Source organism: Kryptolebias marmoratus, linkage group LG6, assembly GCF_001649575.2.
Source record: "Kryptolebias marmoratus isolate JLee-2015 linkage group LG6, ASM164957v2, whole genome shotgun sequence".
NCBI classification, from domain to species: domain Eukaryota; kingdom Metazoa; phylum Chordata; class Actinopteri; order Cyprinodontiformes; family Rivulidae; genus Kryptolebias; species Kryptolebias marmoratus.
The window spans coordinates 814717-831596 of record NC_051435.1 but is presented as its reverse complement, the minus strand read 5'-3'; the positions used below and the strand labels follow the sequence as shown (position 1 = coordinate 831596).

General features: G+C 47.0%; 1 protein-coding gene across 2 annotated transcripts; it reads left to right on the top strand.

The window, feature by feature from the left end:
• The first annotated feature begins 329 nt into the window (after positions 1 to 329).
• parp4 (poly (ADP-ribose) polymerase family, member 4) lies at positions 330 to 15793 on the top strand. 2 transcript variants are annotated; one of them, XM_025010557.2, is made up of 36 exons: positions 331 to 487; positions 620 to 698; positions 770 to 874; positions 1501 to 1653; positions 1847 to 1984; positions 2057 to 2227; positions 2347 to 2498; positions 2583 to 2714; positions 3332 to 3430; positions 3508 to 3691; positions 3771 to 3912; positions 4137 to 4279; positions 4361 to 4492; positions 4573 to 4659; positions 4738 to 4902; positions 5060 to 5106; positions 5272 to 5353; positions 5460 to 5597; positions 6430 to 6622; positions 7180 to 7250; positions 7620 to 7807; positions 8300 to 8399; positions 8636 to 8806; positions 9374 to 9454; positions 9530 to 9610; positions 9685 to 9780; positions 9859 to 9999; positions 10507 to 10536; positions 10649 to 10696; positions 10854 to 11303; positions 11468 to 11599; positions 12951 to 13243; positions 13320 to 13380; positions 13911 to 14013; positions 14619 to 14751; positions 15102 to 15793. In XM_025010557.2, exons 3-36 carry the CDS (start codon positions 863 to 865, stop codon positions 15286 to 15288), a joined length of 4536 nt encoding a protein of 1511 aa, XP_024866325.2. In that variant the 5' UTR covers positions 331 to 487; positions 620 to 698; positions 770 to 862; the 3' UTR covers positions 15289 to 15793. The 2 variants fall into 2 exon arrangements, 1 of the variants encoding a protein (XP_024866325.2); XR_005233277.1 differs by lacking the exons at positions 13911 to 14013; positions 14619 to 14751; positions 15102 to 15793 and having other exon boundaries at positions 330 to 487; positions 13093 to 13243.
• Positions 15794 to 16880: the final 1087 nt, after the last annotated feature.

Here is a 16880-nt window from a genome sequence, read left to right as displayed (position 1 = left end):
TCTCTCTCTCTCTCTCTCTCTCTCTCTCTCTCTCTCTCTCTCTCTCTCTCTCTCTCTCACTCACACACACACACACACACACACTCACACTCTCTCTCACACACACACACACTCACTCACTCACACACACACACACACACACACACACACACACACACATCTGTGAACCCAGGACTGAAGCTGAGAGAACAGGTGGTTCCGTTCCACGGTGTGGAGTTCATCACTTCAGAATCTTTTCGGAGAAGATCTGGTTTCCGGTTCTTTATGAGCTGACGTGCAGGTGGAACGTAACGCCGCGTTCTTTAAGCGCCGGTTCTGATCAGGGTTCTTACTCACGCTGCTTCAGCTCGGCTCAAAATGGCGCCGGCCGTTCTGGTGGTGAGTTGCAGCGTGGGGGCGGAGCTTCAGTCTTCTGAACAGAGCTTTGTGTTTCAGGTCCTAAAGACTCACCTGTGACCGAAGAGAGGAAGGATGAAGAAGAACACAGGTGAGAACATCGTCTTCATCGCTCCAGTTTGCTGTTTGTCGACAGGAAGTGATAAAACCTGAGAATGTAGTTCTGTTTTTAGTTCTCAGATGGATCTTTCCGATCCGGGTCGGTTTTGTTTTCTTCTCTCAGAGTTCCCACAGAATCGGACTCGGAGGTTCCGGAGTTTCCTGAGGATTTCCAGGTGGCAAAGTACGCCATCTTTGAAAAGGTATGTTTGTTTATTTGTGTATTTCTGCTGCGTTGGCGCGATGGCTGACGCTGAGTCGTGTTTCTGTGCAGAAGAACAGCAGCAGCTTGTGTGTGCTGGAGCTGCAGAGCGCCAGAACCAGGTCGGGACGGCTCTATCGGGTCGTCAGGTACTGGAAGGACGACATGGCAGCAAAGGTGTGATGTCATCCCCACGCGTCCATCAGAACCGTTTGTATAGTTTTCAGCGTGACTCCAACCGGTCCAAACCAGAACCTTTCTCCTGAGACCCATCAGAGACAGAAGTGAAAAAGCAGGAAACCCAAAGGTTCCTGCTCACGGGTCTGTACTTCCTGAAGGAAGACCTGAAGATCCTTCATCGTCTCATCGTCTTCATTCTGTCGGCTGTATCTGATCCTCCAACATCGGATCTCCAGCAGGTTTAAGACAAGAGCAGAAGCAGGAAGCTGAGCGCCCCCTAGTGGCTGTTTCCAGTGAACTTGTTAAGCCCCGCCCCCTCTGTGGAAACCACTGGGACTAAAAACAAACAAACAGGCTTCAGATCAGTTTCTTATCTGATGAGTTTTTTAAAATCGTTTCGTTCTTTGCTTTTGTTTCCGTCCATTTAGTTTTAATCAGTAAAGAAAGAAAAGGCTGCTGCTACTCTGTGATTGACAGCCCGTGGAGGCGGGACTGTGTTGTTGGAGTGTGTGGCGTTGTAAGAGCACCAACAATGTTTTTATTTTCCTGGAAGAAAGGGATGTTTGTGTGAATTAAAATGCGCTCAGTAAGAACCTCTTGTCTGTGCTTTGGTCTAACTGAAGGCCATGGTGGAGGAGGAGCTCTTCGTTCTGTCCACCTCAGAGAAAGCTCTGGACGTCTACGAGTCTCTGATAGGCCAACGCTCTTCTGGTCTGCAGAGGAGGAGCAGCGTTCCTCCGGAGGCACAGCACATTGGCTCCGCCCCCCTGCAGCAGGTACGGCACACAGCGGGGTAATATATTATTATTTAGACATCTCGTGGTGACTCCTGCTGGCGTTCATGAAAATAAAGTTCTCTCTGCTGAGGCTGAAGAACAACCTTCTGCTCCGTGTGTTCTGATCGGACTCACAGCAGGTTCTTGTTCTGCTGCCAGTCTGTCACTGACCAGTCCTCTGTTTGATTGACAGCTGCTGCTGGAGGAGAAGCTGAACTCAGGAAGTGTGTCGCAGGAAGTGGCCGTGTTTGTGGAGATGCTGTGGACCGAAGCTTTGGGTCGTCTCAGCACCGTCCTCAAAGTTCCCATCAGCGAGCTCAGCCTGAATGATGTGAGCTTCTGATTGGTCCGTAGTGACCTCGGGTTTTAAACGTGATTCTGATGGTTCTGACCGTGTGTTCAGGTGAGCCGGGCCGAAGGTTTGTTGCTTCAGGCTCAGAAGAACCTGAAGGAGGGAAATGTCTCTGAGGGGTTGTCTCTCCTGGACGAGGTTTACGTCCTGCTGCCTCACAGAGCACCCAGACCTCGACAGCTGGACGCCAGGCTCCTCTCTCAGAAACTGGACCTGTGTCAGGTAACACGAGCACAGAACATCACAGAACATCACAGAACAGAGGCTGCGGAGGAACGTGGGTGACGCCTCAGGTGATGTAATCACCTGGTGACCACATCAAAGGTTCTGTTTGTCTCCAGTTAATCCGAGATGTTCTGAGTGTCAGTGAGATGACCCTGAGGAGCCCCGAGCCGTCCTGCGTGGGGAAGTACCGGGCTCTCCGGTGCAGCATTGAGGTCCTCCCCCCCGACAGCGCCGCGTTCCAGAACGTCGCCAGTCTGCTGCAAGACAGGTTCTTCCTGAAAACAGAAAACACCCCCGAGTCTTCAGCCCAGACGCTTCATCAAACCTTTAAATGCTTCTCTGTGTGTTGCAGGACCATCCAGATCCATCAGGTCATGAGTGTCAGCAGGGGGGCGGAGCTCCAGAGCTTCAAGGCTGAGCTCGGGAACATGAAGTCCCTCCTCCACGCGTCCAGTCCCAGTAATTTTGTAGGAATCCTGTCTCGGTAAAGTCCTGACAAGTCGAACACAACGTTTCCAGACAAACAAGATAAAACTGATAACAGAATCCAGTTCTGACTCATGAAATTAACCGGTCCAGTTTAAAAAGGTACTTTTCCCTCGATGCACAGCGTTATTCAGTCAATGCATGAATTATGTCTAACTGCTGGAAAGAGACAGATCTGTGCAGACATGGAATTTTCTTTAACTTAAAACGTTTTGTAAAAGAGTTTGGAGGACGTTACTAAAGACCAGATTTAAGACAGAAAAGACAAAAATAATTCAAGTGTTCAGCTGTTCTCCGCAGATGAAGACCTCAGAGATGAATTCAGTCAGTTTTTATTTAAATAAACAAAGTTGATCTGAAATTATAAACAGTAAATCTTGGACTTTTGTCATTTTTAAAGTGAAATTGATCAGAAAGCCCTGCCTGATGAGTGTCCTGGTGCTGGTCCAAAGGCTGAAGGACCAACTAACTTTCTGTGGTTGTTTCAGTTTGAAGAGAATTTTGAGACGGTTTGAAAGTTGATGCATTATCTCCCTTTAAACATGGTTGAAGTCCTCTGTTTCACTGCATTTCAGAATAAGAAATGTGAGTTTTATTTTGAAACTGCCTCCTCAGGGGCCTGCTGCTTCCTCGTGTCGGAGTGGAGCATCATGGGATTGAGAGAACGGACGTCGGGAACCTCGGCAGTGGGATCTACTTTACTGACTCTGTGGGGTAAGAAGTTTGTTCTTCAGGGTTCTCCGAGTTCACACGGAAGATCTGACCTGTTTTCTTGTGTTTCCTGTCCACAGAGCCAGCCTGAAGTACTCCAGACGCAGTGAGACGGACAGATCCCGGCTGCTGCTGGTCTGCGTCGTGGCTCTGGGACGGTGCAAGGACGTCCAGAGGAGGGACCCGACTCTGAGCCGGGCTCCTGAGGGCCACCACAGCGTGCACGGGGTCCCCCGCGCCCAGGACCCCCAGTCTGACTTTGAGGTAGCAGGTTTATGACATTAAGGGTTTGTGGATCTGCAGGTAAACTGGTTACTACAGTCTCTGTCTCCGTGTGTTCCAGGACGATGAGTTCGTCGTTTACTCTCCTGATCAGGTGAAGATCAAATACGTGGTTCGGTTCAGTGTGGAAGGAGAACAGCTGAAGGACTTCCATCCTGCAGTGGACATGTCGGCTGAGCTGTGTCAGCCTGAGATGGACCAAGGTGAGACCGGAGACCTGATCAGCTTTTAAACTGAAGATCTGAAGTTCTAATGTCTTTGAAGGTCTGAATCTTATCGTGGGAAGAATCCAGGACAACAGAAAAGTCAAACATTATTTTCCTTTTATTTTGTATCTCCATCTCATTTCGTCCGTCCCGCCATTTCCTTTACTCCGGTCCAGGTGACGGAGCGTGAACATCCTCACTGATCAGATTTCTGTGTGCAGAGCTGCTTTCTGTGGACGATGACATGGAGAACATTAAAAACCCTCTGGAGGACGTGACAGCTGGACTGTTGGACAGCTCGGGGCAGCAGCTCCCCCTGCAGGCCGTCCATGTGAAGTGCAAACTGATGGACCTGCTCTCTCAGGTGGAAAAAGAAGCTCCTGGTTTAGCTTTAGAACACTCTGACTCCATGTAAGGATAAATGTTGGGTTTTGTTTCCTGTCAGGTGATTATTTTCCAGAAATACACCAACCTGAGCTCCGTGCCCATCGAGGCGAAGTACGTCTTCCCTCTGGATGAGTCTGCTGCCGTGTGTGGATTTGAAGCCTTCATCAACGGGAAGCACGTGGTGGGACAGGTAACCTGCTGGAGGTTAAACAGAAGGTGAACCTGTTCCTCAGCAGGATGTGGTTTATATAGTTTCCTGTGGCTTTGCAGGTGAAGGAGAAGGAAACGGCTCGTCGGGAGTACAAGCAGGCTGTAGAGAAAGGTCACGGAGCGTACCTGATGGACCAGGATGCTCCTGTAGGTTCACCGACAGGCCCACTGATTCCAGAAGTTCTTCCTCCAACCTGTTGAGATGTTCCCTCCTCCTGTCTGCAGGACGTCTTCACCATCAGCGTGGGGAACCTGCCTCCTGGAGCCTCCGTCCTCATCAAAGTCACCTTTGTGTCGGAGCTGGTGGTCAGGGACGGCAGCGTCTTGTTCTCCCTGCCGGGGAGCGTGGCGCCGTGGCAGGAGAGCGCCACGCTCAAACAGACCACGCAGGTGGGAGGGGCCTGGGCCGAGGGGGCGGGGCTTTATGGAAGCAGAACAGGATTTACTTTCATTGCACTTCCTGTTGCGTGAACTGTTGCTTCCATACGTTGAATGAAACAGAATGTTGTTATTATTGCTGATCAGAAGCCGTGTTTGTGTATCTCAGGTGACTGTGCAGAAGGTTTGTGTGACAGATGACGCAGCAAACACGAGGTGAGACACGTTGTTTGATTATGATTCCATGATTCACTGCAGAGACTCGGTCTTTAAAGGTTGGTGTCCCCTCACAGAGACAGGAAGTTGTTTAAACTGATGTGTGTCTGCGGTTAACTCGACCAGCTCAGAGGGACATCATCGTGTTTGTCTTCTGTCCTTCAGAGAGTTCACCTTGGACATGTCGGTTGAGATGCCCAACCAGATCTCTGAGCTGCGCTGCGTCACTCATCAGGTCAAGATGAAGGTGAGTTGACATCGTCGGCATATTGTGGTTTCTACCTGCATGAACCGTTTGTAACCTGTGAAATATTTCTCATCGGTACAAAGTTCTTGTGTCTCTGCTCACTCAGAGGACGGACTGTAAGGCGGTGGTCAGTGTTCTGCCGGGTCAGGCCATGGGTCCAGATGGGTTCCAGCTGTCCATCAGTCTGTCCGAGGTCCACCTGCCCAGGATGTGGGTGGAGAAGCACCCCGACAAGGAGAGCCAGGTCAGTCGCTCTGAAAGCTTATTGATCTTTGACAATGACAAAGTGTTGCTTTAAGAACTTCACATGGTTGTCCCTCCAACAGCAGGCTGGACGATTTTCTCACATCAATAAAGTTTCTGTAATCAATAACATTTATGATTTATTCTCTGCAGTTTGAGTTAAATCTGTTAGTTCTCGCCTGCTGCTGAACAGTAAAATATTTGATAAACCACTGAATGGATGAAGTGGATGAAGTAATCATTGGATGAACATCTAGAACTGATTAACATTTGGAGTGATTCAAGATGGCCGCCACAGCTAACCAAATGAGCTGTAAGTCAGTCAGTTTTAAGGATATGGAGCTAGTTTGGTGGTAGTAGCTGAGAGTCATCCCCATCACAAACATGAGCTGCATATAAAAATGTCAGAACAGCAGAAATACTGAACAAAACTAAAGATTTATTCATCTAAACAGCATTATACATGACTTCCTGTTTACATCCTGTGAGAATTCAAAATAAAAGCCCTAATTGTTATGACCCAACCAACAAATATTCAGTCAGTTGGATGCTGTAACTTCTGTGAGTGAGCCGAGCTCAACACATCAGGAACGGAGGGATACATGTGTGGAGGAAAAGAAAAGGTTTGATTCCCGTTGGTTCAAACAGTCTTTCTGTGTGGTTGAAGGAATGAAGGGGTGATTTTTCACTCCTTCATGGAGCGAGTCTTTAATCCTGCTGGAAGGAGAACAACTTATTTCCCTTCAGTAATAAAACTGTCCAGCTCTCAAATAAAGATTCTTACTGATTCCTGACTGATGTTCTGATGTTGACCCGACCCGGACCCCCTGCAGGCCTGCATGCTGGTTTTCTACCCGGACTTTGAGCTGGACTCTGGTTCTGGAGCCGATGAGGTGGTCCTGTTGTTGGACACGTCCGAGTCCATGAGGGGGGGGGAGTCGCTCCGTCTGGCCCAGAGGATCGCCCTGCAGGTTCTGAGGAAGCTCCCGGCCAGCACCAGAATCAACGTGGTTCTGTTTGGAACAGGTTGGAACCAAAGCAGAACTCTGACACAGACCCGGTTTTATCTCTTCTCCTGCTTCTGTTTCTGTTTTTTCCAGTCAGACTTCGGCAAACTTTGGGCTTTTTCAGTCCATGGATAAAACCTTCGGCTCCTTCGGCTCCTTCGGCTCCTTCGGCTGCTGGCTGCTGGGACTTAGAACTTTTATACTTTTTCAAATATTTCACTTCTGTTAATTTCAGCTACAGCTAACAGCCGAAACGGAGCTGTTAGCTGTAGCCTTCTGTTAATTTCAGCTACAGCTAACAGCTCAGTTTCAGCTTCTTCAGTGAGTTTTCTGCCTGAGGCGTCTGCAGCAGTTTGATTCAGGCTTTGGCTGGTTTTAAACGAATAAAATCAGCTGAAGTCATTTCAGAAACATTGATCGACGTGATGGTTGCTGATGTTTCTGGTGTTGCTGATGTTGTTGATGTTTGTGGTGTTGCTGATGTTGCTGATGTTTCTGATGTTGTTGATGTTTCTGGTGTTGCTGATGTTTGTGGTGTTGCTGATGTTGTTGATGTTTGTTGTTTGTTGCCGTCAGATCACGCCGAAGCCTTCCTGAAAGCTCAGCCGCTCGCTGACGTCCGTCAGGCAGCCGAGAGTTTCATCAAGGTCAGTTCAGACGGTTTGATGCACCGAGACACTGGAAGAAGTAGAAAATGTAAAAGTTTTGTTTCTGTGCTGATTTCCCCTCAATTAGTAGATTTAATGAAAGGTTTCAAGGTTCAGCTGCAAAACAAACAAAATGTAAAGAAAACAGGAAATATTAAAATATAAGACATAAGATCATTTCCCAGCTTCCTGCAGATGCCTGGATCAAAAACCATTTTACATTCAGGGGTTTTACCTGTTACCTGTTTGATTTAAACAGAACGTGTGGAACCCGACCAGAACCCCACACGTTCTGTTCTTATTTACAGCCTCTCCAAGCCAACCAGTCCGACAGAACTCTGATAATCCTGAGCCGTTTTCCTCCTGCAGCGCTGCTCTCCAGCAGGGGGCAGCACCGAGCTGTGGCGGCCCCTCCGAGCGCTCGGCCTGCTGCCGCCGTCCCGCGGCGTCCGGAACCTGCTGCTGCTGTCGGACGGCCACATCCAGAACGCCGCACTGACCCTGCAGCTGCTCCGGGACGACTCTGAGCACAGCCGCCTCTTCACCTGTGGCCTCAGGTAGGACAGGGGTCAGAGGTCACAGGAGGGTGGGGGATAGGGGTCAGAGGTCACAGGAGGGTGGGGGACAAGGGTCAGAGGTCACAGGAGGGTGGGGGATAGGGGTCAGAGGTCACAGGAGGGTGGGGGATAAAGTCCCGAGTTGTCCGGTTGTGGGCTCGTTCAAGACGTCACACCTGCCACTTCAGGTTTTTTAACTTTTCTTCTTTTTGACTGATTTAACTGGATTCACTTTCCCCCGTTGTGCTCCCAGCTTCATTTGGAGCTTTAAGCCACTGTTTGGCTACTTTTAGCTTTCAGCTGATGTTCTGGTCATATTAGCTTTTAGCTTAGTTCTGAGTGTTTTAGCTTTATCAGCTCAGTTCCAGCTTTGTTCCTTGTGTTTTGGATGAGAAGTTCTGCAGGATTTTGGCTGTCCCAGAAAGGAGAACTGATTCCAGGGAAGCCTGGATCGTTGGAGGACTGTAGTTTTTGTTTTTTCTGTCATTTCAGCCCGACAGCCAATCGCCACATGCTGAGAGCCCTCGCTCAGGCAGGGGGCGGGGCCTATGAGTTCTTCGACACAAAAACTAAACACAACTGGGCCGAGAAGGTGAGAACGTTTGGTTTAAGGAACTTTCAATGATAGAATTGGTTCTCAGTGGTTTTTAAAGCAACACTTCCTGCCTGAATGCTGACTCAGCATTACGCTCTTTACCCTCCAGCCTCTGTGCTGCCGTTCATGAAACATTCAGCTCAGTCGGGACACGGCTGCTGGGGTTTTCCCCGTACAACTGTTGTGTGTTTCAGCCCTGGTTCTTGTTGGCCTGTTGTGTGTTTGTGCTGCAGGTGGTGCGTCAGGTGAAGCGCATGTCGTCTCCCTGCTGCAGCTCCGTCTCAGTGAAGTGGCAGCAGTTCAACCCGACAGCTCCTCCTCCGGTTCAGGCGCCGCGGCAGCTGCACGCCCTCTTCAGTGACCACCACACCCTGGTTTACGGCTTGGTGCCGCACTGCACGCAGGTACACACCTACTTCCTGTTCTGCTCGGGTCACGGTGCAGGGGGGTGGAGAACAGGGGAGTCGGTCCGGTCTAGTGTCTGATGTCCGGTCTAATGGCTGACGTCCTGTCAGGAATCGGTCCGGTCTAGTGTCTGATGTCCGGTCTAATGTCTGACGTCCTGTCAGGAATCGGTCCGGTCTAGTGTCTGATGTCCGGTCTAATGTCTGACGTCCTGTCAGGAGTCGGTCCGGTCTAATGTCTGATGTCCTGTCAGGAATCGGTCTGGTCTAATGTCTGATGTCCTGTCAGGAGTCGGTCCGGTCTAATGGCTGACGTCCTGTCAGGAATCGGTCCGGTCTAGTGTCTGATGTCCGGTCTAATGTCTGACGTCCTGTCAGGAATCGGTCCGGTCTAATGTCTGACGTCCTGTCAGGAGTCGGTCCGGTCTAATGTCTGACGTCCTGTCAGGAATCGGTCCGGTCTAATGTCTGACGTCCTGTCAGGAGTCGAACCGATCATAAAAATGTGAGCTTGGACTCAAACGATCCACAGAAGCTCCTTTTATTTTAAAACGCTGAACTCTGCAGGCGACTCTTCTTGGAAAGCTGCGTGGTCAGGAGCTGGAAACCATGGTGTCAACCACGGAGCTGCAGAAGACCCGAGGAACCGTAAGAACCTGTTCCTTCTATCTCTGTTCAGGAAGAAAATGGCAAAGAGACTAAGGACTGATGTGATGTGTTCAGTTTCTCCACAAGCTCACAGCGAGGGCCCTGATCAGGGACTATGAAGACGGGAGCCTGGAGATGACCGAGGCTGAACACGAGGTACGTTTGTGGGTCCTGGCCGGGCCCGGTCCGGTCTCAGGTTCTTGTGCTGACTCATGTTTCTGCTCGTTCAGGGGAAGAAAGCAGAGCTGAAGTCCTTCATCGTCGAGATGAGCAAAGAGTTCTCCGTCCTGTCTCAGTTCACCAGCTTTGTGGCCATCGAAGAGAGGGTGGGTTTGTTTTCACCTCACTCTCGTTAAACTCTGGATTTATTCCAAACCCAACCGGGTCCATCTGTCCTGTTTCAGGACCAGCAGGCAGAGGACGGCGTCACCGACATCCTGAAGCTGATCACAGTGGAGGATGTGGACTTCCTGCCGTACATCAGCTGGACTTCTCCTCAGGACGATCAAGCACCAATGGAGATATTCAACCTAATGTCTCCCGAGGTAGTTTGGAAATGACCTTTGACCCTTCCCAGACTGATGGGCAGCAACAGCTGCTTCTTTAAGGTCATTGCTGATGTCTTTCCACCTTGGCGTTGTGTTAAAACACACCTGGAGCTCCAGAACTGACAGGATTTAATAAATAATGAGTGGATCCTGTGTTTATGTCCTGAAAGCTGGAAGTGAAGGAGGCTGGCCTTCCTGTTCATCGGCTCCAACCTCAGACCTGTTTGTTTAAATTCTAAACCTAAAATACAACCAAACCAGAACCCTGAGTACAGCAGCTATAAAGAAAACGTCAGCCTGAGGGGAAAAGGTTTTATTTAGTGATAATAAAATGGAGGAATGTGGCTGCTGACACCTCATTAATCCTGAAGTGTGTTTTAGGGCTGCGGCCATTTTACTTTCAGTTTGTGATGAGTTTATGTTGAGGAATCAAATTGTTTTACATGTAATAACTTTGTTATTATAAGACTAAAGTTTTGTTTTTCTTGTTTGTCTTTGGTTTAGTTTGAATCCTGGTCATGTGATGATTGTGAGGTGAGTTATTTTATGAATTAAACCTGAAACTGGACTTCAGTTTAGGTTCATGTGAGAAGTTACTGATCCTTCTCAGTTATAAGATAACAGAGTTTAATGTTCTGTTTTACAGATGTTAGAAGAAGATGAAGGAGAAATCGAAGAAGAAAAAGAAATCGAGGTTTGTTGTTTTACACACATTTGATCATTTTCCAGGTGAACCAAAACTTTACAAAATAAAAGAAACTGAGCTTCCTTCAGGAATAATCACTTCAGTGTTCTCCAGCTGGAAGGACAGACTGTTCAGTGGATGTGAGAAGTTTTTGCTTTTGTCTCAGTTGCAGAAGATTCTAAAGAGGAAGAAGTCTACACTCATTTCTCCACCTCAGAGAGATATACTCATGGATTTAACATTATGCAGACGGATGGATGACATGATATGTGGGGCCTCGATGATGCCTTCTGGTTCTTCCAGCATGGAGGAAACAGAGCTCTCAGCATCAACTACATTTGTACCTCAGAGGCTTGGTTTTATATCTGGAGCTTATGAATCTGAAGCTGGGCTTGTTGGGACAACAATCTCAACGAATGCAGCTGCACCTCCGAGCCCCGGTTTTAAACCTCAAGCTGAGTCTTTTAGGCCAACAATCTTCAGATCTGGACCTCAGATTGAGAAGATTGAATCCAAATCTGCTTCTTCTGTATTAGACATCTTAGACATGTCAGAAGTTTCTGTTTGTAGCACAAGAGATGAATATCAGCAACGTTCCAGGCGTTTACCAAACGAGGTAAATATTTCTGTTTTAGTCCCTGAACACATGGAAATGAAACCTAATCTTTGTACATCAAGCAAACATCAACATTTTGGTTGAAGATATTAACAGAAAAGTAAAACTCACCTGTCTGTAGTGTTTTACTTCAGCTTTCACTCGTATACGTTTTTTCTTCGAAGCATGTTGCCAAAGGACCAGAACAACATAAACTACAACGATGTGGAGGAGAACCAGGCAGAACTGCTGACTTTCCTAAGAGGATGAGAGCCGCTGCAGAACCACGACCAGCACCTGAGCCGGAGTCAACCCTGGTAATGTAGTATCACATTAAGCAGATGTTAGAGGACTTTATGTTCCAGTAACACCCAAAACACGTCTTTATTGCTGCAAATCACTGACAGGAATCTGGACTCCACAGACCAGGAGATTATCTTGACCCGACTAGGTTCACTGATCCTTACCACCAACCTCACTGGTTGACATCTGGAGGGACAAAAAGCCCGACCTTAGATAATAATCCTGGATTAAACCTGACAGAAGTGCTAGAACTAGAACTGATTCATGCTTAGCATAAATACGTCTGACATGTAAACATTTAAAGCGCTCCACTTCTTGATTTACAACCACAGAGTTTTAACATAAACTTAATGCAGATTTATTACAAAAAACAAGATTACTGTGACATGGTAAAGGATTTCACATCAGACATTAAATCTGATGTAAATGTTTGCAGTTATTGCAACAGATGGGAATCTTTTCCATTACAGTTCAGGAAGAAATCTGGATGAGTGCTGTAAGAAAACCTGAATAAATCTGCCTTCATCACCTTTAGGTCTAAACTAGATGAAGTGAGTCCAGAGAGCCAGAGGGGCTCTTATTAGACCGAGGGTGAACAGAACGGAGAAGAGAATCCCAAATTAAGATCTGAGGAGGTGTTTAAATGATTAAACTGCTGGCCGAGACGCTTCTGAACGAAAAAGTAATGTGCCTTAAAGATAGAACGCCTCTCATCACATTTGTACCAGTTCTTCTGGGAAGATATTAAAGATGAACTTTTTCTTCCTATTCAGGAATGTGTTGCTAAAAACTCTGATTCCTTAACGTTTAAGACCAGTCACTTTACTGAAGGGAGATTCCAAACAGATGAAGGAGGGTAAAACTCAAACTATTTATGAATCACAATCTGGTTTCCTCAAAAAACGATCTCTTCATAACAATATCAGTTAATATCAATAACCCTAACCCTAACAATTATAAAACTTTATTTTAATGCGGCTCCTCTCATAGATTGGGTTTGTGTTGATCGACTTGTGTGTCTTTCACTGTGTCTGTTTGTTGTTCTACAATAGTCTGCTCAAAATGTGTAGAAAAAATGACTCCAGCTACCAGCAGGTAAAACAGGAAGTGACACAATACGCCTTACCGCGAATGTCTGTCAGCTTTGAAGGATTTGGACCCAGACAGACACGACACGAGGAACTTCAACTGATTTATTACCAAAGAAAGCAAAAGGCTGTTGAGAAGATGAGCCAACACTGAGGCTGGCCTGCTGACGGCACAGAGAAGAAAGCTAAAGATCAACCTGTAGAGACGGAAACTTAACTAGGCTAAAGTTCATCATGTCCTCTGATGGACCCTCTGACTGTGTCTTCCTGTCCACAGATCACCCTGGATTATGCTGGTCCTCTTAGTCTTGTTCATTTTGTTCCTTATTCTGCTCTTGCTCCTCCTCCTCCTCGTTTTCGTGGTTCTGCTCCTTCTCCTCTTCGTGGTTCTTCATGGTGCTCTGCTGCTGGTTCTGCAGCTGAAGTGCAGGAACGTGGACCCAGAGACTTTGATTCTCTGACTCAGGATGCTAATTTGAAACAATCTACATCACGCCGCCGCATCCAACCAGAAGCCACTCCCGCCTCCTGCAGAGCTGACAGAATTAGACATGGTCTGAGAGCCGTTGGGTGAGTGTGTTGTAAACATGAGGGTGGGGGTCAGGAAACCCGTCTTTACTGTCCTTCTGCTCTGCTGCTCATCCAGACGTCCAGATCCTGAAGGAGGGAAGCACAAATGGACAAAGATCTTCCAGCTGCAGCACTCGGTGAGACAGCTGAAACAGTGGCTTGAAGGAATGCATATCGCCCGCCGGACTGTTGGGCTGAGCTCAGCTTGAGGTCCAAGGTCATGGAACACTGTGAGATGACTCAGCTACTACCACCACATCAAATCTGAGCTCAGTAGCTGTAAAACGGGCTAAATTAGAACCATTTTTGTGTCTGCTAGTGTTGATTAGCTGTGGTGGCCATCTTGAATTGGGTTGACTCCAAAGATGATCAGTTGTTGCCGATTATCCAAGTTTGATTCATGAAATATTTTGCTAACACATAGAAAAATAATGACCTTCAAGTTAAAACAAATGTTTTCATCTCTAATAATTGTTTAATTTCTGTCATTTGGAAAACACCAACAGATTCCATAAAAATGTAGTTATTACATCAGATCCATGAGTCATTATTTATTCAACTCTCAGTGGGTTCCTGGTTGTGGAGGAGTTGTGGCCCACTCTTCTGTCCAGCGTTGCCTCAGCACCGCTCTGCCTGTAGCACCTTGACGGTTGTGTTTGTGTTGCAGGACGGATACTGGGAGTTAACCACAGAACTGGGACAGTTAATAAAGCTCAACGTTGACGTCTTTGCAAATGTGTTCCTGAAAAACAAAGGCATCTGTTCTCTGGGTGAGGTTTTACTGCTCCTCTGTCTTTCTGTCTCCTTCCACCCAGTGTGTCTCTGCTGGAGGACAGATGGTGTCCTCTCAGAGGTCAGAGGTTACACAACCAAACCCTCATTGACTTCCATTGGATCTGAGCTACAAACAGGAAGTCAAGGCTCTTTTTAACTCTTCATATCTCCTCCATAAACCCTGTAGAACCATCAGAACCGGGTCCAGAAGTTCTGATCCGACTGATAGTATTCATTCAGAGACTGATTTATTTTCTGTTTAACAGTAACTGCTCAACTGAAACGACCCTTAGAAAAACTAAGTTGTGGGTTTCTATGAGCTGTTACGGTTCCTTCCTTCTCTTACTGGGTCCCTGATGACAGACATCATAGATCCTGTAGAACCTGAGGAACCTGAAGTGAAGACATTACCACAGAAGAAGAACGTTTCTGGTTTTGAAGGCAGACCGGGCAGGACTCAGACAAGTTCCAGTCTTTAAACACCATTCCCCTGGAAATGTTCTCCTTTCCTGCTAACTTCAGGAACCTCTGTTTGTAACTCACTGAGGAACGTTCGAACATCAGCTTTGGGTCTTAATCGTTCTTCCGGTGTGTGTTCCAGGCACGAGGGTCCACGCAGACATCCTGAGGATGATGGCCACTCTCCTGGTTCTGCAGCTGATGAGGGTGGAGAAGCTGGAAGAAGGAAAGCTGCTGAGGAGCCTGTTCCACCTGCAGGAGTCCTCAGAACTCAGGTCTGACATCCATCAGAACATGTACAAGTCTGTCCTGATTCTGTCCCTCCGTCCTCTCAGCTGAATGACAGGAAGTTTAAAAACACAGCAGTCAAACCACATATGAAAAGCACGAGGTTTTAATTTTAAATGATATCCTTGTTGGGTATCAGTTACTGATTGGACGCTTCATCTGATCAGATTCATCCCAGCAGCTCTGAGGAGTTATATCCCAGAGGAGACATTTAAACTCCCAGTTTCTATCATTTATCTGCTTTATGATCCACCATCGAGTTCAATACAAACCAGGACCGGGGGGGGTGAATCAGAACGGAGATAAGCTCTTTGTTTCTGAATGTTTGTCCCTGCAGCTCGAAGCGCCAGCACCAGGTCAAGAAGGCCGTGGACTGGGTGCGCTGGGCCGACCAGCAGTATCCGTGCATCTGCAGCCGGCTGGAGCTGGGTCTGAGCTGGGAGTCGTGCACCCGCCAGCTGCTGGGCGTCGACAGCCTGCCCTCCTTCTCGTCTCTGATTGGTCTGGACCTGCAGGTCCACTGAGGACAAGACGCAGGATTTAGATTGAGTGTGCTGAGACGGATTTCCAACAGGAAGTGTCTCAGAGTGAACAACCAATCAAATCAGACCCCCATCTGGTCTCTTCTTGTAAATGAAAACAGTCCAGATGATAAGAAATACACAAAGAAAATGTTTAAAACTAAAGAATTAATAGAAACGCTGGAATTTAATTAGTTTTTTGTTTAACATGCTTCACATAAAATTGGGTTAAGGTTTAAATATCGGGGGAATTTCTTTATTTACTGCTGTTCTGCTGTTTTCATCAGATTTAGATCTGCGATGGGGTGAATTTGTTTTAGTTGCCTTTTTAAGTATTTCCTAATTTCCTTACCATCATTTACAGGAAACTTTTTGTCCAGGTCATGTCATTAAAGTTGGGTTATGGTTGGAAGCTTTAATTAATATATATAATTAGTTCAGATACTTTTATCACATTTGGTTTAATGTTTCCTGTTTGAGCAGAATTAAAGTTTTTATGGGAGTTTGAGTGTTTTTACCTCTCTGGTCCTGTTGATCTTAAGACCTACAGATACCACAGCAGCAGAAAGAAATGACAGGTCCTATCACCCACCTCCTGAACACTTTGATGAATGACAACATGAGGAAATAACTTGTTAGTCTTCACACACTGACGGACAAGATGTTAAACACTAAATGTGACTTTTTTCAGTAGTTTTAGCTCAGTTTGAACTGATTAAATAGGTGAAATATTGAAACACCTGAAGAGTCAAATGCAGTGGAAAATAACTTTAAACTGAGCTTTTTCTATTTTAGCTCTGAAAATACATTAAATGTATTTTATTGTAAATGTCCATAAATTCTCATGTTGTCACCATCTGGGATCAGATTCTGTTCGCCTCAAACAAGTCAAATCTCAGAGGAAGAAACGGCTGTTTGTTAGATCCCGACTTTACAGCAGAAAAGAAAGGAATATATTCTGAGAACCAACACGACTGAAGAGACCCTGACGAAGCTGCGACCGCGGCGTTCAGTAAGAGGAAGACGCCGAGCTGAACGCGAACACCAGGAGGCCATCAGGGAGCGTCCGAGGGAGTTCCAAAGAACTACTCAAGAGAACACGAAGAACGTGAAGACTGGAACGCTCCATGTTCTTACTAGCAGTGGTGACCAATCGTGGCCCTGCGTGTTTCAGGTGTGTCTCTGCTGTGACTCACCTGAGCTGAATGACTGAGTGACTAACAGGCTTCTGCAGAACCTGAAGAGCTGCTGAGGAGCAGGGAAACAATGGAAACATGCAGGATGGAGGCCCTCCAGGACCTGGATTGGTATAGAGGTTGGACAGTTAGGAAAAATAGATGTTTTAACCTAACCGGGGTCTTAAAGCCTGACCAATCAGAGTACTCCCTTTGTGTCGGTTAATAACTTGGTCTACATAAACACCCTGTGACACTGAAGTCTAACCCAAAACAAGGGGCTGTTTCAGTGGATTGTTGCCCAGCCACATACCTGCTTTGGTAATATCTAAATACCCAGTTTGTGTGTTTTCATCTACAGGCCGCGCTGAGCTGAAGACGGACCCCTCGCTGTTTTCAGAGGTTTAGTTTAGCCTCAGA

Coding starts and splice junctions, on each gene's coding strand:
- parp4 (XM_025010557.2), top strand. Junction 4,660..4,737: donor TGATGGACCAGGATGCTCCT/GTAGGTTCACCG, acceptor TCCTGTCTGCAG/GACGTCTTCACCATCAGCGT. Junction 9,611..9,684: donor TGACCGAGGCTGAACACGAG/GTACGTTTGTGG, acceptor CTGCTCGTTCAG/GGGAAGAAAGCAGAGCTGAA.